The sequence below is a fragment of the Coregonus lavaretus genome (genome assembly GCF_964263955.1).
Source record: "Coregonus lavaretus genome assembly, chromosome: 7".
Taxonomy (NCBI): domain Eukaryota; kingdom Metazoa; phylum Chordata; class Actinopteri; order Salmoniformes; family Salmonidae; genus Coregonus; species Coregonus lavaretus.
This window is the reverse complement of record NC_139994.1, coordinates 49910323-49932035: the sequence shown is the minus strand read 5'-3', so window position 1 is coordinate 49932035 and position 21713 is coordinate 49910323. Positions and strand designations below refer to the sequence as shown.

Below are 21713 nucleotides of genomic sequence, written 5' to 3'. Positions count from 1 at the left end.
TGTCCTCCTTCACTCCTTTCTCTCACATCTCTGTTTCATCCTCCCTCTCTCCCCCTGCTCTCTCCATCCTCTTCCTCCTCTCTCCCCCTGCTTTCTCTTCTCTATCCTCTCCCCTGCTTCATCGCCTTCTCTCCCCCTGCTCTCTCCATCCTCTTCCTCCCTCTCTCCCCCTGCTCTCGCCATCCTCTTCTCCCTCTCTCCCCCTGCTCTCTCCATCGCTTCCTCCCTCTCTCCCCTGCTCTCTCCATCCTCTTCCTACCTCTCTCCCCCTGCTCTCTCCATCCTCTTCCTCTCTCTCCCCCTGCTCTCTCCATCCTCTTCCTCCCTCTCTCCCCCTGCTCTCTCCATCCTCTTCCTCCCTCTCTCCCCCTGCTCTCTCCATCCTCTCCTCCTCTCCCCCTGCTCTCTCCATCCTCTTCCTCCCTCTCCCCCTGCTCTCACCATCCTCTTCCTCCCTCTCTCCCCTGCTCTCTCCATCCTCTTCCTCCTCTCTCCCCCTGCTCTCTCCATCCTCTCCCTCCCTCTCCCCCTGCTCTCTCCATCCTCTTCATCCCTCTCTCCCCCTGCCTCTCCATCCGCTTCTCCCTCTCTCCCCCTGCTCTCTCCATCCTCTTCCTACCTCTCTCCCCTGCTCTCTCCATCCTCTTCCTCCCTCTCTCCCCCTGCTCTCTCCATCCTCTTCCTCCCTCTCTCCCCCTGCTCTCTCTTCCTCTTCCTCCCTCTCTCCCCCCTGCTCTCTCCATCCTCTTCCTCCCTCTCCCCCTGCTCTCTCCATCCTCTTCCCTCCCTCTCTCCCCCTGCTCTCCATCCTCTTCCTCCCTCTCCCCCTGCTCTCTCCACCTCTTCCTCCTCTCTCCCCTGCTCTCTCCATCCTCTTCCTCCCTCTCTCCCCCTGCTCTCTCCATCCTCTTCCTCCCTCTCTCCCCTGCTCTCTCCATCCTCTTCTCCCTCTCTCCCCTGCTCTCTCATCCTCTTCCTCTGTCCTCTCCCCTGCCTCTCTTATCAATATTCACCCTTTTTTTCTCTCAACTCTGTCACGTGTACATTTTACTCCTGTTTCACTTCTTTCTGTCTTCTTTCTTTCCTCACTCCCTCTCCTCTCCTCTCCTCTCTCTCCCCCCGCTCCAGGAGTCTCCGATCAAGCATATCTACGTCACTATGATCAATCAGAAGCTGTTGTGCTCTCCCTTCCTCTCCTCCTGCCCCTCTCTCCTCTTTCATCCGTCCCTCATTCCCTCACCTCCCCTCTCCTCTCTCTCTCCCTTCTCCAGGAGTCTCAGGTCAAGCGGATCTATGGTACTATGATCAACCAGAAGCTGCAGGAGTTTGAGGAGGAGGTGAAGCCTATAGGTTCTGTTCTGACTCAGGCCACCTTAGAGCTCTACTACTCTATCGTCGCCCGCTTCCTGCCCACGCCCGCCAAGATACACTACCTCTTCAACCTCAGAGACATCTCCAGGGTAGGTGGTACATACACACAGACACACGCACCGTCGTCATGCATACGCACACAGACACACATACACACACATGACTCATACTGTATGTCGAGACTCATATGTATCCACTCTCTTCTCCTCTCCTTCCTCTTCTCTTCTCCTCTCCTTCTCCTCTCTCTCCTCTCTCTCCTCTCTCTCCTCTCTCTCCTCTCCTCTCCTTCTCCTCTCTCTCCTCTCTCTCCTCTCTCTCCTCTCTCTCCTCTCCTTCTCCTCTTCTCTCCTCTCTCTCCTCTCTCTCCTCTCTCTCCTCTCTCTCCTCTCCTTCTCCTCTTCTCTCCTCTCTCTCCTCTCCTTCTCCTCTTCTCTCCTCTCTCTCCTCTCTCTCCTCTCTCTCCTCTCCTTCTCCTCTCTCTCCTCTCTCTCCTCTCTCTCCTCTCTCTCCTCTCCTTCTCCTCTTCTCGCCTCTCTCTCCTCTCTCTCCTCTCTCTCCTCTCTCTCCTCTCCTTCTCCTCTTCTCTCCTCTTCTCTCCTCTCTCTCCTCTCTCTCCTCTCCTTCTCTTAATCCTAGTGTTCAGGGTCTGGGGTATAGCTATACATTATCAATGGACACGTGTTTCTGTGCTTCAGTAACTTCTCATCGCCTCCTTCTCTAGGTGTTCCAGGGGTTACTGCGAGCTCACAGAGACTTCCACGACACCAAGCAGAGCATCACCAGACTGTGGATACACGAGTGCTTCAGGTATACTACTCTCTATCCCTCTTTATAAACTGGGTGGTTCGAGCCCTGAATGCTGATTGGCTGACAGCCGTGGTATATCAGACCGTATACCACAGGTATGACAAAACATTTATTTGTACTGCTCTAATTACATTGGTAACCAGTTTATAATAGCAAAACCCACCTCGGGGGTTTGTGGTATATGGCCAATATACCACGGCTAAGGGCTGTATCCAGGCATTCCGTGTTGCGTCGTGTCTAAGAACAGCCCTTAGCCGCGGTATATTGGCCATATACCACACCCCCTCGGGCCTGCTTAAATATATTATACTAAGACATAAGATAAGAGAAACATTCATTGTACCCAAGGAGACAATAGTCTCTACCACTACAGTACATACTGTGTAAATCCTGTCTCCCTGGATGACATACAGCACTGATGGGACAGTGTCCCTGACTCCTCTGGTCTCCTCTCTCCATCCCCAGGGTGTTCTCAGACCGTCTGGTGGACCAGAGTGACACAGAGGCCTTCGTAGGGCTGCTGGCTGAGAAACTAGGCTCTCTGTTTGAACTCACCTACCACAACATCTGCCCCAACAAACAACCACCCATATTCGGTATAGTCACACTAACACACGCTCACTTGCAGTATCACACACACTGGACTGGGAGGATGGGATGGATCGTTCTTGAACTAGTCTGACTGATGAATGGATGTGTGTGTACATTGACAAGCGGACTGACAGGTATTGATTGATGAGTGGTTTGTAATTAGTAGACCGGTTGGTTGGTTGATTGATTACAACATCTCTGTCTCCGAGAGTTGTTTACAAGACGTCTTGTATGTCAATATAACTGCGTGTGTTTGTGTTTGCGTGCGTGTGTGCATGCGTGCATCTGTGTGTGTGTGCGCACGTGCGTCTTTCTGTCTGTCTTCCTGTGTGTGTGTGTCTCTCTCTCGCTCTCTCTCAGGGGACTTCCTGAAGGAGCCTCGTGTGTATGAGGATCTAGTGGACTTCAAGACGTTGAAGAGCTTCATGGAGTCCCAGCTGGAGGACTACAACCTGACCCCTGGAGTGGTATCCATGTCCCTGGTGCTGTTCAGAGACGCCATAGAACATGGTGAGAAGTAGTATTGATCAATTGTCTATGATGATAATGATAGTCAGTATAGTACATATGAATACTGCATATCACACTAATACTTCAAATACAAACGCCACAGTCAGTCTAACTGCAAAATCACAGCCATACAAAATACAGTCAGTACATCCCGTTAGCACACATCCCTGGTGTCTTAGGCTCTTACTTTCCATGAAAAAATATCTTCATTTTCATATCTTACCAATAAGTCAGGTTAGGATGGGTGTTGGTGTCTAGCTTTGCTGAGCATAAAAAGCACGTGTGTGTGTGTGTGTTCCCTCAGTGACCCGTGTGGTGCGTGTCATCAGCCAGCCCAGAGGGAACATGCTGCTGGTGGGCATCGGGGGCTCAGGCAGACAGAGCCTTTCCAAGATGGCCGCCTCCATCTGTGAGTACCAGGTCTTCCAGGTGGAGGTCACCAAGCAGTACCGCAAGCAGGAGTTTAGAGAGGGTAAGAGACCATTATGTATTACCTACTACCAGACATGGGTTGAAATACTTTTTGAAATCATTTCAAATACTTCATCTGTGCTTGATTGAGCTTGCCTAGCACAATGGAACCAATGAGTGAGAGACTTTCTAGTCAACTGCACTACAGAGATTGTGAGATATTATATATTTGGACCTGTTCTGCAAGAGAAATGTGTCCAATTTGGGTGATCTGTTTAAAACAGGGGTCTTCAACCTTGTCTTGCCCAGGTACTCCCTCCCAGGCAATCCGGCAACCCAGGGACCCCCATCATATGTTAGCCCCCCCCCCCCCCCCCCGCCCCCCCCAAAGAAATGAATGTCTTGTCTTATCATCAGGTGAATGATAATGGGAAGGAAATCAATAGAATTCGTTTATTCTGTTGTTGCTAGCAATATTCATGAAAAAAAAAGTATTTAATTTTTTCCGCGGACCCCCTGCAATACCTCTGCGGACCCCCTGGTTGAATACCTCTGGTTTAGAACAGAATTGCACTGAATTACAGCACGCTGCTCAGCGCTGCTTTCTCCCAGAGCGTTTAATATGAATTGAGTCAGACCGACATCCTTATGTTCTGAACTCACTGAAAGAAACACTTTTCCTCAGTTTGTTTATTGTTAGTTTATATTTTGTTGCTTTACAACTGGTGTAGTTTCAGATGTATTTTGATTGTTCAGGAATGTCCTACTTTGTTGAGTCAGATTCTAGGCCTACACTCTTAACCACAATACTTTTGTCTTGGTAAGATTTTTGATTTTCGATCTTGTTCTGATCACAACCCGGCAACACAGACACACACACGCATGCACTTTGGCTCTCTCTCTCGCTCTCTCGCTCTCTCTCTCTCTCTCTCTCTCTCTCTCTCTCTCTCTCTCTCTCTCTCTCTCTCTCTCTCTCTCTCTCTCTCTCTCTCTCTCTCTCTCTCTCTCTTTCACTCTCACTCCCTCTCTCACTCTCTCACTCCTACTCTCACTCTCACTCACACACACACAAATATACACACACACACACATACACACAGACACACACACACACACACCCTTGAGTCTTCTTCTCCCCTCCATGTCTCCTCCCAGACATAAAGAAGTTGTATCATCTGACGGGTGTGGACAACAAGCCCACAGTATTCCTGTTCAATGACACCCAGATAGTAGACCAGTCTTTCCTAGAGGACATCAACAACATCCTCAGCTCTGGAGAGGTGCCCAACCTCTACAAACAGGACGAATTTGAAGAGGTACCACTACTAAACAGGGTTTAATACAATGCAACGTTTGCATCTGTTATTTTCAAAGAGGGACTTTACACAGGTGCTAAAGAAAACATTAAGGAGACCTTTCTAATATTGAGTTGCCCAAAGATGCTCTATTGGGTTGAGGTCTGGGGACTGCGTAGGCCACTCAAGTAAACTGAACTCGCTGTCATGTTATAATAATAATAATATGCCATTTAGCAGACGCTTTTATCCAAAGCGACTTACAGTCATGCGTGCATACATTTTTGTGTATGGGTGGTCCCGGGGATCGAACCCACTACCTTGGCGTTACAAGCGCCGTGCTCTACCTGCTGAGCTACAGAGGACCGCAGGCGATGTTTTTCCACTCCTCAATTGTCCAGTGTTGGTGATCGCGTGCCCACTGGAGCTGCTTCTTCTTGTTTTTAGCTGATAGGAGTGGAACCCGGTGTGGTTGTCTGCTGCAATAGGCCATCCGTGAAAACGATCAACGAGTTGTGCGTGCCAAGATGCCGTTCTGCACACCACTGTTATACTGTGCCGTTATTTGTCTGTTTGTGGCCCGCCTGTTAGCTTGCACGATTCTTGCCATTGTCCTTCGACCTCCCTCATCAACAAGCAGTTTTTTGCCCACAGGACTGCCGCTGACTGGATGTTTTTTGTTTGTCTCACCATTCTCTGTAAACCCTAGACACTGTTGTGTGTGAAAATCCCAGGAGGCTGGCTGTTTCTGAGATACTGGATCCGGCGCCTGGCACCCGACGATCATACCACGCTCAAAGTCGCTTAGGTCACTCGTTTTGCCCATTCTAACTTTAAATCGAACAGTAACTGAATGCCTTGATGCCTGTCTGCCCGCTTTATTTAGCAAGCCACGGCTGTCACTGTCTGTAGAGTGATCCATTTTCATGAACAGTGTGGTGTACCTAATAAACTGGCTGATGAGTTTATATATATATATATATATATATATATATATATATATATATATATATATATATATATATATATATATATATATATAATGTGTACAGTATATACAGTATATATACACTGAACAAAAATATAAACGCAACATGCAACATTTTCGAAGATTTTACTGAGCTACAGTTCATATAAGGAAATCAGTCAATTGAAATAAATTTATTACGCCCTAATCTATGGATTTCACATGACTGGGAATACAGATATGCATCTGTTGGTCACAGATGCCTTTAAAACAAAGTAGGGGCGTGGATCAGAAAACCAGTCAGTATCTGGTGTGATCACCATTTGTCTCATGCAGCGTGACACATCTCCATCCCATAGAGTTGATCAGGCTGTTGATTGTGGCCTGTAGAATGTTGTCCCACTCCTCTTCAATGGCTGTGCGAAGTTTTTTTTTTTTGTCATTTAGCAGACGCTCTTATCCAGAGCGACTTACAGGAGCAATTACGGTTAAGTGCCTTGCTTAAGGGCACATCGACATATTTTTCACCTAGTCGGCTCCGGGATTAGAACCAGCGACCTTTCAGTTACTGGCACAACGCTCTTACCCACTAAACTACCTGCCGCCCTGTTGGCGGGAACTGGAACACACTGTCGTACACGGCGATACAGAGCATCCCAAACATGCTCAATGGGTGACATGTCTGGTGAGTATGCAGGCCATGGAAGAACTGGGACATTTTCAGCTTCCAGGAATTGTGTTCAGATCCTTGCGACACGGGGCTGTGCATTATCATGCTGAAACATGAGGTGATGGAAGCGGATGAATGGCACGACAATGGGCCTCAGAATCTCGTCACGGTATCTCTGTGCATTGAAATTCCCATCGATAAAATGCAATTTTGTTCGTTGTCCGGAGCTTATGCCTGCCCATTCCATAACCGCACCACCACCATGAGGCAGTCTGTGCATAATGTTGATATCAGCAAACCGCTCAACCATACGACGCCGTACACGCTGTCTGCCATCTGCCCAGGAACAGTTGAAACCAGGATTCATCCGTGAAGAGCACACTTCTCCAGCGTGCCAGTGGCCATCAAAGGTGAGCATTTGCCTGCTGAAGTTGGTTACGATACCGAACTGCAGTCAGGTTAAGACCCAGGTGAGGACGACAAGCACAAAGATGAGCTTCACTGAGACCGTTTCTGACAGTTGGTGCAGAAATTCTTCGGTTGTGCAAGCCCACAGTTTCATCAGCTGTCCGAGTGGCTGGTCTCAGACGATCCCACAGGTGAAGAAGCTGGATGTGGAGGTCCTGGGCTGGCGTGGTTGCACGTGGTCTGTGGTTGTGAGGCTGGTTGGACGTACTGCAAAATTCTCTAAAATGAACATTAAATTCTCTTGCAACAGTTCTGGTGGACATTCCTGCAGTCAGCATGCCAATTGCACGCTCCCTCAAAACTTGAGACATCTGTGGCATTGTGTTGTGTGACAAAACTGCACATTTTAGAAAGGCCTTTTATTGCCCCCAGCACAAGGTGCACCTATGTAATGATCATGCAACAGCATGCTTCTTGATATGCCGCACCTGTCAGGTGGATGGATTATCTTGGCAAAGCAGAAATGCTCACTAACAGGGATGTAAACAAATTTGAGCACACAATTTGAGAGAAATAAGCTTTTTGTGATCTTTTATTTCAGCTCATGAAACATGGGACCAACACTTTACATGTGTATATATATATATATATATATATATATATATATATATATATACTGAACAAAAATATAAACGCAACATGTATATATATATACTGTATATAATCTCACTATATAAGTACATCTCTTATAGAAAAGTCACCACAAAAAAAGACAGATAAAAGTGTTATAGTGCTATCCAGCATGTGTGGTAGGCTAGTTTGTGTTTTCTGTGTTTGTTCTTATGTGGTTTTGTCTCAGTGTATTAACCTTTGACCCTGACCTCTTCGTCCAGGTGTCCAGTGCTCTGTCGGACTGGGCCAGGAAAGACAACATCATTGAGACTCCAGACTCCATGTTCAACTACCTGATAGAGAGAGTGAGGAACAACCTGCACATCGTGCTCTGCATGAGCCCTGTGGGAGACCCCTTCAGGTAAGCCTGCACTCAGGACAGTTTTTGAAGTTAAATGATGTACAGTACCTGCTATATCTCACCAAACAAAGCAATTTGTAATTTACAAAGCACTGAACACATTCAACAATAAGGGTTTGAGATAGAGATTAAAGCTTTTCCTGCGGCATCAAGCTGTGCTAATGGACGACAACGTACTGTAGTAGAGATATCTTCCAAAGCATTGCCACGGTTCTCTCATTATCTGTTTCCTTCTCATAAAGCATTGCTCTCTCTCTCTCTGAGTGCAAAACCCCACACTCCAGCACAGCTGATTCTCAATATTAGAGCATAGACAGCAAAACATGAACACATGTCAGCTTGTTAATAGCTCATGTGCGTCCCGCCATCCCTTGTCTTGCAAATTAGGTTTTGTGTTTAGGATGACACAGCGTTTTTAGACCTGAGGCTTGCTGTGATTAGAAATGACAGGATGGATAGCAGACATGACGGCTGGGTCACTCACACACACACACACATACACACACACCAGTCTGTCTCGCTCTCATTAGTGAGACAGGGCAGTGTTCACACATAATACCACTAATTGGGCTGGCAGGGCCCATTACCCAGAGCTAATCACCATGCCTTGGCTGTTGGCTACAGGGCTGTCCTCCATTCCTCCATCCCTCCACCCCTCCATTCCTCCACCTCCATCTTACCAGGTCAACCCAGTCACACTGTCACAGTCACACTGGCTGTGTGATGGCATGACAGTAATTAGCCAGCTAAACCTAGTGGCCCAGACAATGGACTTTGGGTCTTGGCGACTGTTAAGTTTAATGGATTTAATTCGCGTTTTTCCAAGAGCTCAAAGTGATTTTCATCATTCACACCATTCACCTTCACACCAGTGTTTTGTCTCCAAAGCCCCATATACTACCCACCACTGTGACCTGTACGCTCTTGTTGGCTGGTCCTCACTACATATTCGTCGCCAAACCCACTGGCTCCAGGCCATCTATAAATCACTGCTAGGCAAATCCCTGCCTTATCTTAGCTCATTGGTCACCATAGCAACACCCACCCGTAGTATGCGCTCCAGCAGGTATATCTCACTGGTCATCCCCAAAGCCAACACCTCCTTTGGCCGCCATTCCTTCCAGTTCTCTGCTGCCAATGACTGGAACAAATTGCAAAAATCTCTGAAGCTGGAGACACTTATCTCCCTCACTAACTTTAAGCATCAGTTGTCAGAGCACCTTACCGATCACTGCACCTGTACACAGCCCATCTGAAATTAGCCCGCCCAACTACCTCATCCCTATATTGTTATTTATTTTGCTCATTTTTACCCCAGTATCTCTATTTGCACATCATCTCTTGCACATCTATCATTCCAGTGTTAATACTAATTGTAATTATTTTGCACTATAGCCTATTTATTGCCTTACCTCCATAACTTGCTACATTTGCACACACTGTATATATATTTTTTCTGTTGTATTTTTGACTTTGTTTTGTTTTACCCCATATGTAACTCTGTGTTGTTGTTTTTATCGCACTGCTTTGCTTTATCTTGGCCAGGTCGCAGTTGTAAATGAGAACTTGTTCTCAACTGGCTTACCTGGTTAAATAAAGGTGAAATAAAAATAAAAATAAATAAAGTGTTTAGCACCAACCTGGGTAACACACAACACCCATTTAGACACAACTAGACTCAGAGCACACCACAAAACAGATTGAAACTTTTATTGAAATCAATGGTATCTTTGCATCTGATTAACTTGTGTGTGTTCCACAGGAACTATATCCGTCAGTACCCAGCCCTGGTGAACTGTACCACCATCGACTGGTTCTCAGAGTGGCCCAGAGATGCCCTGCTGGAGGTGGCTGAGAGATACCTGGACGGACTGGCCCTGGGCACCGCGGAGGGGGTGAGACACGCACACACACATGCATATGCACACATTTCTATCTAACTGAACTGTGTTAGAAGGTTAGCCTGCTGTGTAATGGAGTGATTCACCCTCTCCTCCTTCCGCTGTAGCTGCTAGCTAGTCTTTTAAAATACATTTATGAAGAGCTGCTGGGTAGTGAAAACCTCAGGGCTAAAGGTTGTTTTGTTATATTCATATCTACTGTGCTGTACCCATCACATACACGTCACCTTCGCCTACACACACTCCTACACAACACTGCTCTGCTCTGTTCTCTGTTGTCACAATGGTATATAATGTTGTAGGAATGTTGTAGGAAGTATGTTCCTGGCCACATGACCCGACCAGGAGAAGCTCTTGGCTCTTGTAATGTTGTATAATGTTTCAATAATGTTATATTGTGTTGTAATAACATTTTATAACGTTATATCCATGTTGGGAATTTATTGTAGAACCAGACCAATGTGGCCAGTATCTTTGTGACCATGCACCAGTCTGTGGCCCAGTAATGTTGTATAATGTTGTATAACGTTGTAATAATGTTGTAATAACATTATATCTGTGTTCCTGTAGATCCAGACCAAAGTGGCCAGTATCTTTGTGACCATGCACCAGTCTGTGGCCCAGTTCTCCCAGAGGATGAAGCTGGAGCTGAAGAGACACAACTACGTCACTCCTACCAACTACCTGGAGCTGGTGTCTGGATACAAAAAGTAGCTAACTACCATCCCCATCACCAACTCAAAGTGTTCTTAGACCTCTCTCAATCTGTCAGTCATCTCCCTGTCTACCAGGTCTGCTGTCTCCCACTCTTTGATGCAGTATATCTTTCACATTGTGTCTCTCTGTCTTTCTGGATCTATCGATCTGTCTTTCTGTATCTGTCTGTCTTTCTGTATCTGTCTGGCTGTCTGTCTCTGTATTTGTCTGTCTGTATTTCTGTATCTGTCTGTCTGTCTGTCTCTGTATCTGTCTCTGTATCTGTCTCTATGTACAGTGAGGGAAAAAAGAATTTGATCCCCTGCTGATTTTGTACGTTTGCCCACTGACAAAGACATGATCAGTATATCATTTTAATCGTAGGTTTATTTGAACAGTGAGAGAAAGAATAACAACAAGAAAATCCAGAAAAACGCATGTCAAAAATGTTATAAATGTATTTGCATTTTAATGAGAGAAATAAGTATTTGACCCCTCTGCAAAACATGACTTAGTACTTGGTGGCAAAACCCTTGTTGACAATCACAGAGGTCAGACGTTTCTTGTAGTTGGCCACCAGGTTTGCACACATCTCAGGAGGGATTTTGTCCCACTCCTCTTTGCGGATCTTCTCCAAGTCATTAAGGTTTCGAGGCTGACGTTTGGCAACTCGAACCTTCAGCTCCCTCCACAGATTTTCTATGGGATTAAGGTCTGGAGACTGGCTAGGCCACTCCAGGACCGTAATGTGCTTCTTCTTGAGCCACTCCTTTGTTGCCTTGGACGTGTGTTTTGGGTCGTTGTCATGCTGGAATACCCATCCACGACCCATTTTCAATGCCCTGGCTGAGGGAAGGAGGTTCTCACCCAAGATTTGACGGTACATGGCCCCGTCCATCGTCCCTTTGATGCAGTGAAGTTGTCCTGTCCCCTTAGCAGAAAAACACTCCCAAAGCATAATGTTTCCACCTCCATGTTTGACGGTGGGGATGGTGTTCTTGGGGTCATAGGCAGCATTCCTTCTCCTCCAAACACGGCGAGTTGAGTTAATGCCAAAGAGCTCCATTTTGGTCTCATCTGACCACAACACTTTCACGCAGTTCTCCTCTGAATCATTCAGATGTTCATTGGCAAACTTCAGACGGGCATGTATATGTGCTTTCTTGAGCAGGGGGACCTTGCGGGCACTGCAGGATTTCAGTCCTTCACGGCGTAGTGTGTTACCAATTGTTTTCTTGGTGACTATGGTCCCAGCTGCCTTGAGATCATTGACAAGATCTTCCCGTGTAATTCTGGGCTGATTCCTCACCGTTCTCATGATCATTGCAACTCCACGAGGTGAGATCTTGCATGGAGCCCCAGGCCGAGGGAGATTGACAGTTATTTTGTGCTTCTTCCATTTGCGAATAATTGCACCAACTGTTGTCACCTTCTCACCAAGCTGCTTGGCGATGGTCTTGTAGCCCATTCCAGCCTTGTGTAGGTCTACAATCTTGTCCCTGACATCCTTGGAGAGCTCTTTGGTCTTGGCCATGGTGGAGAGTTTGGAATCTGATTGATTGATTGCTTCTGTGGACAGGTGTCTTATATACCAGTAACAAGCTGAGATTAGGAGCACTCCCTTTAAGAGTGTGCTCCTAATCTCAGCTCGTTACCTGTATAAAAGACACCTGGGAGCCAGAAATCTCTCTGATTGAGAGGGGGTCAAATACTTATTTCCCTCATTAAAATGCAAATCAATTTATAACATTTTTGACATACGTTTTTCTGGATTTTTGTTGTTGTTATTCTGTCTCTCACTGTTCAAATAAACCTACCATTAAAATTATAGACTGATCATTTCTTTGTCGGTGGGCAAACGTACAAAATCAGCAGGGGATCAAAAACGTTTGTCTGTCTGTCTGTCTGTCTGTCTGTCTGTCTGTCTGTCTGTCTGTCTGTCTGTCTGTCTTATTCTATCTAACTCCCTGACTCTCTGTATTCTTGCTCTTTCTTTCTTTCTTTCTTTCTTTCTTTCTTTCTTTCTTTCTTTCTTTCTTTCTTTCTTTCTTTCTTTCTTTCTTTCTTTCTTTCTTTCTTTCTTTCTTTCTTTCTTTCTTTCACTTTATCTTTCCTACACTCATTCTAACTCTCACTCTCCCTGTGTATCTCCAGGCTGCTGGCTGAGAAGCGCAGTGAGCTGGGGGAGCAGGTATCCAAGCTGAGGAACGGCCTGTTTAAGATAGACGACACGCGCAGCAAGGTGGAGGCCATGTCTGTGGAGCTGGAAGAGGCCAAGAAGAAGGTGGCTGACTTCCAGAAACAGTGTGAGGAGTACCTGGTCATCATCGTCCAGCAGAAGAGAGAGGCCGATGAACAGCAGAAGGTACGTGTGTGTGTGTGTGGGGGGCGGGGGTTGGACTGTGTGGGGGGTCTGTGTGTGTGTGTGTGAGGGGAGTTTGATTTTGGAGTGAACTATCACTTAAACAGTGTTTGTGTGTAGACTGTGAGTGCCCACAGTGAGAAGATCGGAGCAGAGGAGATCAAGTGTAGGGCCATGGCTGAGAACGCCCAGAGAGACCTGGATGAAGCCGTGCCTGCTCTGGAGGAGGCCATGAAGGTAAGCTGTTTATATGTGCTGCATGTGTTTCTATGTGTGATACTGCCTCTGTGTATGGCTGGGTCTCAATAGCAGCAGGGGTCGCCTTAACGCAGAATTCTGCATATTTCAGTTACACAATTTTCTCGGTGAAGCCTACTTTTCTCCGGTAAAATGCAAGATTAACTTCAAGCTAAACATTGGGAAATTGAGCTGGCTGCACACATTCATTCTATGATGGTAATGCATCGTTTTAAAGAAAATACCTTGCTTTTTCAATGTAAGCTCAATTACTTGTGTGGCTGCCATCCAAATAGCGTTCCACTTATGCTGTCATCTGATGTGTTGCACTAATGTATTTTCTGGGAAGGAAAACTATAGTTGAACTCCCCTGATCACTCTATTGAAGAAGAAAAAAAACACTGTTGACTTTCAATATAAAACGCAGGTGAAATGGTTTAAAAAATGCATTAACACATTGTATGTATAAACTAGTTTTTTTAACACATATATTTATTGGTTTTTCAAACAGGACAATCAGCAGAGTTGGTACAATAATATACACTGCTCAAAAAAATAAAGGGAACACTAAAATAACACATCCTAGATCTGAATGAATGAAATAATCTTATTAAATACTTTTTTCTTTACATAGTTGAATGTGCTGACAACAAAATCACACAAAAATTATCAATGGAAATCTAATTTATCAACCCATGGAGGTCTGGATTTGGAGTCACCCTCAAAATTAAAGTGGAAAACCACACTACAGGCTGATCCAACTTTGATGTAATGTCCTTAAAACAAGTCAAAATGAGGCTCAGTAGTGTGTGTGGCCTCCACGTGCCTGTATAACCTCCCTACAACGCCTGGGCATGCTCCTGATGAGGTGGCGGATGGTCTCCTGAGGGATCTCCTCCCAGACCTGGACTAAAGCATCCGCCAACTCCTGGACAGTCTGTGGTGCAACGTGGATGGAGCGAGACATGATGTCCCAGATGTGCTCAATTGGATTCAGGTCTGGGGAACGGGCAGGCCAGTCCATAGCATCAATGCCTTCCTCTTGCAGGAACTGCTGACACATGAGGTCTAGCATTGTCTTGCATTAGGAGGAACCCAGGGCCAACCGCACCAGCATATGGTCTCACAAGGGGTCTGAGGATCTCATCTCGGTACCTAATGGCAGTCAGGCTACCTCTGCACATGGAGGGCTGTGCGGCCCCCCAAAGAAATGCCACCCAACACCATGACTGACCCACTGCCAAACCGGTCATGCTGGAGGATGTTGCAGGCAGCAGAACGTTCTCCATGGCGTCTCCAGACTCTGTCACAGTGGCGAATTTGCCAATCTTGGTGTTCTCTGGCAAATGCCAAACGTCCTGCACGGTGTTGGGCTGTAAGCACAACCCCAACCTGTGGACGTTGGGCCCTCATACCACCCTCATGGAGTCTGTTTCTGACCGTTTGAGCAGACACATGCACATTTGTGGCCTGCTGGAGGTCATTTTGCAGGGCTCTGGCAGTGCTCCTCCTGCTCCTCCTTGCACAAAGGCGGAGGTAGCGGTCCTGCTGCTGGGTTGTTGCCCTCCTACGGCCTCCTCCACGTCTCCTGATGTATTGGCCTGTCTCCTGGTAGCGCCTCCATGCTCTGGACACTACGCTGACAGACACAGCAAACCTTCTTGCCACAGCTCGCATTGATGTGCCATCCTGGATGAGCTGCACTACCTGAGCCACTTGTGTGGGTTGTAGACTCCGTCTCATGCTACCACTAGAGTGAAAGAACCGCCAGCATTCAAAAGTGACCAAAACATCAGCCAGGAAGCATAGGAACTGAGAAGTGGTCTGTGGTCACCACCTGCAGAACCAGTCCTTTATTGGGGGTGTCTTGCTAATTGCCTATAATTTCCACCTGTTGTCTATTCCATTTGCACAACAGCATGTGAAATTTATTGTCAATCAGTGTTGCTTCCTAAGTGGACAGTTTGATTTCACAGAAGTGTGATTGACTTGGAGTTACATTGTGTTGTTTAAGTGTTCCCTTAATTTTTTTGAGCAGTGTATATGGTAACCTTCTGTGATTGTGTTACCATATTTACTGACTCTCTCCTCCCACCCTCTCCTTTCCCTTCTCTCCCCCCTATCCTCTCCTCTCTTCTCCCCTCCACTCACCTTGTCTCCCCTCCTCTCCTCCTCCCTCTCCTCTCCTCCCCAGGCGTTGGAGTCCCTGAATAAGAAGGACATGACAGAGATCAAGTCGTACGGCCGTCCCCCGACCCTGGTGGAGACCGTCATGCAGGCTGTCATGATCCTCAGAGGCAACGAGCCCACCTGGGCAGAGGCCAAGAGACAGCTGGGTGAGATCTCTTTTTCTATCTAACTCTCTTTCTCTCTCCCTCTGTTCCTCTCTCCCTACTTCCTCAAATCTACCTGGGCAGAGGCCAACAGACAGCTGGGTGAGAGAGAGATGGAGGGGGGAGGTGGTGGTGGTGGTGGTGGTGGTGGTGGTGGGGGGGGGGGGGGGGGGTAATGGAATAAAGAAAAGGTAATAAAGAAAATGTAATGGAAAACTGTAATTTATACATTAATTAATGTTTGTATCAACAGTAAAATAGTATAGTATATAGTACTGTACTGTATCTTTGGAGCACCAAAAACCTTTTGACCACTAGTGGATGCATCATATTGTTGTTTCTGTCTCATTAACATATTCTGAGGCGTGTCTTGTAAGAGGCTATATTTGTTGCACCCGTGAGTAAGACTGCTGTACCAATTTAACTCCTATGTGGAGTGGCAGCAAGTATTAAACATTAAATGGTTGAGCATTTTGCCATGTCATTTTGGTCTGTTTTTCCCTGTTTCCGCTGCCAGTTTAGAAGCCTTTGTTAAGGCATCTAGCAGTGCAAGTGGTATAGGCCTAAAACATGATATATTCATAAAAATGCTATAATGTGTAAACACTACCAAGCAGCCAACCTGCTTAGACTAATCCCTTGTAATTACAGTAAAATTGTGTGAAATACAAACCCCTCCCCTCAATGAATTTCATTAATGAATTTATTCATTCATTGATTCCTATTACGGTAGCATTTACTTTTTTACTGTATAATACAGTACATTTTACGGTATTGTACTGTGTCATTACACAGTACTTGCTTTGATACCGTATTTATATTACAGTAGGTGTACTGCAATATGAAAGAGAGAATTTTACTTGCTACTGAGCTGCCTGTAAGTTACTGTCAAATTCACGGCAACTCCTTTACAGTGTATGCCAGTGGTACTCATTCCTGATCCTGGGGACCCAAAGGGGTGCACATTTTTGCTTTTTGCCATAGCACTACACAACTGATTCATATGAATCAGGCTTGGATGATTAGAATCAGGTGTGTAGTGCTAGTCCCCAGGATCAGGATTGAGAACCGGTGGTGTATACAGTATCTAGCTACAGTAGTGGGCACAAAGAGGAAGAGCCAGACCAGAACTTGAGACATACTGTATTGTATTAAGAAACGGATGAAACCTAAACAATGAAAATAGAGAAAGGTGAGAGAGAGAGAGAGAGAGAGAGAGAGAGAGAGAGAGAGAGAATCGGCAACAAGCAAACAGACTTCTTCTCTCAGGGACGTGGAGTGAAACAGGGCTGCCCAATAAGTCCAACACTATTTAACATCTACATTAACGAATTGGCAAAAACATTTAGAAGAATCGTCAGCACCTGGTCTCACCCTACACAACACTGAAATCAAGTGTCTGCTGTACGCAGATGACCTGGTGCTACTGTCTCCCACTAAGGAGGGGTTACAGCAGCATCTAGATCATCTGCACAGATTCTGTCAGACCTGGGCCCTGACCGTTAATCTAAAAAAAACGAATATAATGATATTCCAAAAAAGGTCAGGAAATCAGGATGACAAATATAAATTCTATTTGGACACAGTTCTATTAGAACACACCAAAAATTACACATATCTAGGACTAAATATCAGCAACACAGGTAGCTTTCACATGGCTGTGAATGAGCTGAGAGACAAAGCAAGAAGAGCATTCTATGCCATTAAAAGGAATATTAAAATCGAAATTCCAATTAGAATCTGGCTCAAAATTGTCCAATCAGTTATAGAACCAATTGCTCTATATGGCAGCGAAGTATGGGGTCCGCTCTCTAATACTGAATTTACCAAATGGGACAAACATCCAATCGAAATACTGCATGCAGAGTTTTGCAAGACTGTATTGCAAGTGCAAAGAAAAACTCCAAATAACGCATGTAGAGCAGAATTGGGCCAATACCCCCTCCTTATTCGAATAGAAAAAAGAGCCATCAAATTTTACAACCATCTAAAAACAAGTGACCCCAAAACATTCCATCACACAGCTCTACTATGTCAAGAGATGAAACAAGAGAAGAGTCCCCTCAGCCAGCTGGTTCTGAGGCTCAGTTCACTAACCAAAACCAACCTCATAGAGCCTCAGGACAGCACTCAGAAAATCTGGCCCAACCAAATCATCACAAAGCAAAAAGAAAAATATATCACCTATTGGAAAGACACCACAAAAAATCAAAGTAAACTTCAATGCTATTTGGCTCTAAACAGACAGTACATGGTGGCAGACTATCTGACCACTGTGACTGATAGAAAACTGAGAAAAACACTGACTAGGTACAGACTTAGTGAGCACAGTCTGGCTATAGAGACCGGTCGTCACAGGCAAACCTGGCTGCCCAGAGAGGACAGGCTGTGCGCACTCTGCCCCCGGGGAGAGGTAGAGACAGAGCTGCATTTCCTATTACACTGTGACAAATACTCAGACCTAAGAGAATCTTTCTTTCCCAAAATTATCATTCAGTACAACGAATTTGAAACTATAAAAGAGGAAGAAAAAATCTAATATTTATTGGGTGAAAAGCCAAAATGTGCAATTTTGGCAGCCAAATATGTGTCCTCCTGCCACAACCTGAGGGACAGCCAGTGAAAATTGTAATGTAATGTCAATAATATTTCCTGTTTTGTTTAGGCTTTCATAGCATGTAATGTGTCTGCTCAGTCATGTTGAGATTGGTCGACTACTACTGCTTTAATGTATTGTTATTCTCATTAATATTGTTGTTGTAGTTGCTGTTAATGGTAATCCCATTTCCACTACTACTATTATTATTGCTGTTGGTCCCACCATTTTTGTTATATGTATACTTTGACAATGTAAGTAATTTTACTTGCCATGTCAATAAAGTCTATTGAATTGAATTGAATTGAATAGAGAGAGAGAGAGAGAGAGAGAGAGAGAGAGAGAGAGAGAGAGAGAGAGAGAGAGAGAGAGGGAGAGGGAGAGGGAGAGAGAGATATTGACTGGTTGCCCTTGGTGTCTGACATGCAGGCGAGGGCAACTTCATCAAGCAGCTGGTCCACTTTGACAAGGACAACATCTCAGACCGCGTACTGAAGAAAATTGGCCAGTACTGCACCCAGCCAGACTTTCATCCGGAGATCATAGGACGGGTCTCCCTGGCCGCCAAGTCCCTCTGCATGTGGGTCAGAGCCATGGAGGTGAGCTGTATACATACACATACACTCAGTGGCCAGTTTATTAGGTACACCCATCTAGTACCAGGTTGGACCCCCCTTTGCCTGCAGAACAGCCTGAATTCTTCGGGGAATGGAAACGTTGTTCAATTGGTATCAAGGGACCTACCGTGTGCCAGGAAAACATTCCCCACACCATTACACCACCGCCACCAGCCTGTACAGTTGACACCAGGCAGGATGGGGCCATGGACTCATGCTGCTTACGCCAAATCCTGACTCTGCCATCAGCATGACACAACAGGAACCAGGATTCGTTGGACCAGGCAATGTTTTTCCACTCCTCAATTGACCATTGTTGGTGATCGTGTGCCACTGGAGCCACTTCGTCTTGATTTTAGCTGATAGGAGTGGAACCCGGTGTGGTCATCTGCTGCAATAGCCCATCCGTGACAAGGACTGACGAGTTGTGCGTTCTGAGATGCCGTTCTGCACCCCACTGTTATACTGCGTTATTTGCCTGTTTGTGGCCCGCTTGCATGATTCTTGCCATTCTCCTTCGACCTCTCATAAACAAGCAGTTTTATCGCCCAAAGTACTGCCGCTGACTGGATGTTTTTTGTTTGTCGCACCATTTTCGGTAAACCCTAGACACTGTCGTGTGTGAAAAGCCCAGGAGGCCGTCCGTTTCTGAGATACTGGATCCGGCGCCTGGCACCGACGATCATACCACGCTCAAAAGTCGCTTAGGTCAATCGTTTTGCCCATTCTAATGTTCAATCAAACAGTAACTGGATGCCTCGATGCCTGTCTGCCTGCTTTATTTAGCAAGCCACGGCCACTGTCTGTAGGAGCGAACCATTTTGGTAAACTGGCCACTGACTGTATACACACACTCACCACACCTATACCATCAACTACCAGCTGTTACTGTATGTCTCTCTCCCTCTCTATGGTGGCACGCCATGTGATTAAAGTAAGACAAAAAGTCAAAAAGTCTCTCTCTCTTTCCCACACTCTGTCTCTCTCTCTCTTTCTCACCCTCCCTCTCTCTCACCCTCTCTCTCTCTCTCTCTCATTCCCGCTCTCTCTCTCATTCCTGCTCTCTCTCTCTCTCTCTCTCTCTCTCTCTCTCTCTCTCTCTCTCTCTCTCTTGCTCTCTCTCTCTATCTCTCTCTATCTCTCTGTATCTCTCTCCCAGGTGTATGGTCGTATCTTCAGGGTGGTGGAGCCTAAGAGAGCCAGGCTGAACGGTGCCATGTCCCAGCTGGCAGAGAAACAGGCTTCCCTGGCAGAGGCCCAGGCGAAACTCAGAGAGGTACACACACGCACACTCGCGCACACACACACCAACTCAGAGAGGTACTGTACAGGGGTGGAGAGGAGAGGAGACCTGCCTGCCTGCATGGGAAATACTCACTATAGCTGATTCGTTTCTGGAGTGTCAATGAGTCTGTGTGAGTGTTTGTGTTTCTGATTGGTACTCAGGTGCTTTTTGGAAGTGAGGATAGTAAAAATGGAGATGAATCTAGTTGCGTGCGAATCTGTGTGCTGTATTTTGTGTGTGTGTGTGTGTAGGTAGGGGAGAAGCTGGAACTGTTGAAGAGGCAGTATGATGAGAAGCTGGCTCAGAAGGAGGAGTTGAGGAGGAAGTCAGAGGACATGGAGATCAAACTGGACCGGGCCGGGAAACTGGTGTCTGGACTGGCTGGAGAGAGAATCCGCTGGGAGGAGACTGTGGTGGTACGACCCCCTATTATTGAGCTCACACAGCCAGCTAAAACACACTATCACACACACAACTCATCACACAGCTTTCACACCAGTAGTGTGTCTGAATCAAGTTTCAAAGAGTCATTTGGTCAGAAGATCAAAATGATAATTTCTTATCATTAAAGTTGACCGGTAGCTTTTCTCCTTCATCTTTCTTTGTTTTGATGGTCACATCCATGAGTGTGACCTGGAGATGTGTGTGTATCTCAGGGTTTGGAGAAGAACATGGGTTTTCTGGTAGGAGACTGTCTGCTGGCTGCAGCCTTCCTCTCCTACATGGGGCCTTTCCTCTCCAACTACAGAGACGAGCTGGTCTCTAAATGGATGAAACAGGTGAGTGACAATGTCACTGTCTGGATTTTCCTCCACTTTGTCACAGCACACCAGTATGTGAAAATGTATTTGTGTGGATATATTATTCACTGTTACCTCCATGTCTCTCTCTCTCACGCACTCACACACACATTTAACCACATTCCCTGTTGCTTTTTCTTTCTTTCTTTCTTTCTTTCTTTCTTTCTTTCTTTCTTTCTTTCTTTCTTTCTTTCTTTCTTTCTTTCTTTCTTTCTTTCTTTCTTTCTTTCTCTCTCCCACCTCTCTCTTCCTCTCTCTCTCTCTCGCCCCTCCCTTCCTCCCTCTTTGCCCTTTCTCCATCAGGTGCGTGAGTTGGAGGTGCCGTGTTCTCCAGGGTTTAGTTTCGCTGTGTTCCTGTCCAAGCCCACGGCCGTAAGGGACTGGAACATCCAGGGTCTGCCCTCCGATGCCTTCTCCACCGAGAACGGAGTCATCGTCACCCGCGGCAACCGGTCAGACAGCACACACACGCACACATTCAGTAGAGACTAGTATTGTTATTCAGTTCTCACCGTCTTTGCTTAGTGCTTAGTTTCATATTTATAATATTACTTCAATAGTCTAGACGAGACAAAACTGCTCTATTTATAATCAAACAAAGATTACACCTATCTCAGTCTCACAGACCTCACTGATAAGGATAAGAAGACATGGATACTAGAGTTTGGGTGTTGTGGCTACTGTCTAGCTTGATAATGTAAACGTATTGCGTCTGTTTGTTTTTCCAAGATGGCCGCTGATGGTGGACCCACAAGGCCAAGCCCTGAAGTGGATCAAAAACATGGAGATGAAGAGGGTGAGACCTGCTTTGTACATATGTGAC

At 46.0% G+C, this 21713-nt stretch overlaps 1 protein-coding gene across 1 annotated transcript in view; it reads left to right on the top strand.

Annotated features, from left to right (window-relative positions):
* dnah2 (dynein, axonemal, heavy chain 2) overlaps positions 1-21713 on the top strand; it is a gene marked incomplete at its 5' end in the record, with an annotated part of 216531 nt that overhangs the window by 168029 nt on the left and 26789 nt on the right. Inside the window, 18 exons of the mRNA XM_084165815.1 lie at positions 1272-1460; positions 2093-2178; positions 2644-2774; positions 3130-3279; positions 3584-3751; positions 4846-5006; positions 7924-8063; positions 9826-9958; positions 10535-10674; positions 12815-13025; positions 13143-13259; positions 15454-15595; positions 18618-18787; positions 19965-20081; positions 20342-20506; positions 20747-20869; positions 21194-21342; positions 21620-21686. Coding sequence (XP_084021941.1) covers positions 1272-1460; positions 2093-2178; positions 2644-2774; positions 3130-3279; positions 3584-3751; positions 4846-5006; positions 7924-8063; positions 9826-9958; positions 10535-10674; positions 12815-13025; positions 13143-13259; positions 15454-15595; positions 18618-18787; positions 19965-20081; positions 20342-20506; positions 20747-20869; positions 21194-21342; positions 21620-21686 — 2559 coding nt within the window. The remainder of the gene's footprint in view (positions 1-1271; positions 1461-2092; positions 2179-2643; positions 2775-3129; positions 3280-3583; positions 3752-4845; positions 5007-7923; positions 8064-9825; positions 9959-10534; positions 10675-12814; positions 13026-13142; positions 13260-15453; positions 15596-18617; positions 18788-19964; positions 20082-20341; positions 20507-20746; positions 20870-21193; positions 21343-21619; positions 21687-21713) is intronic.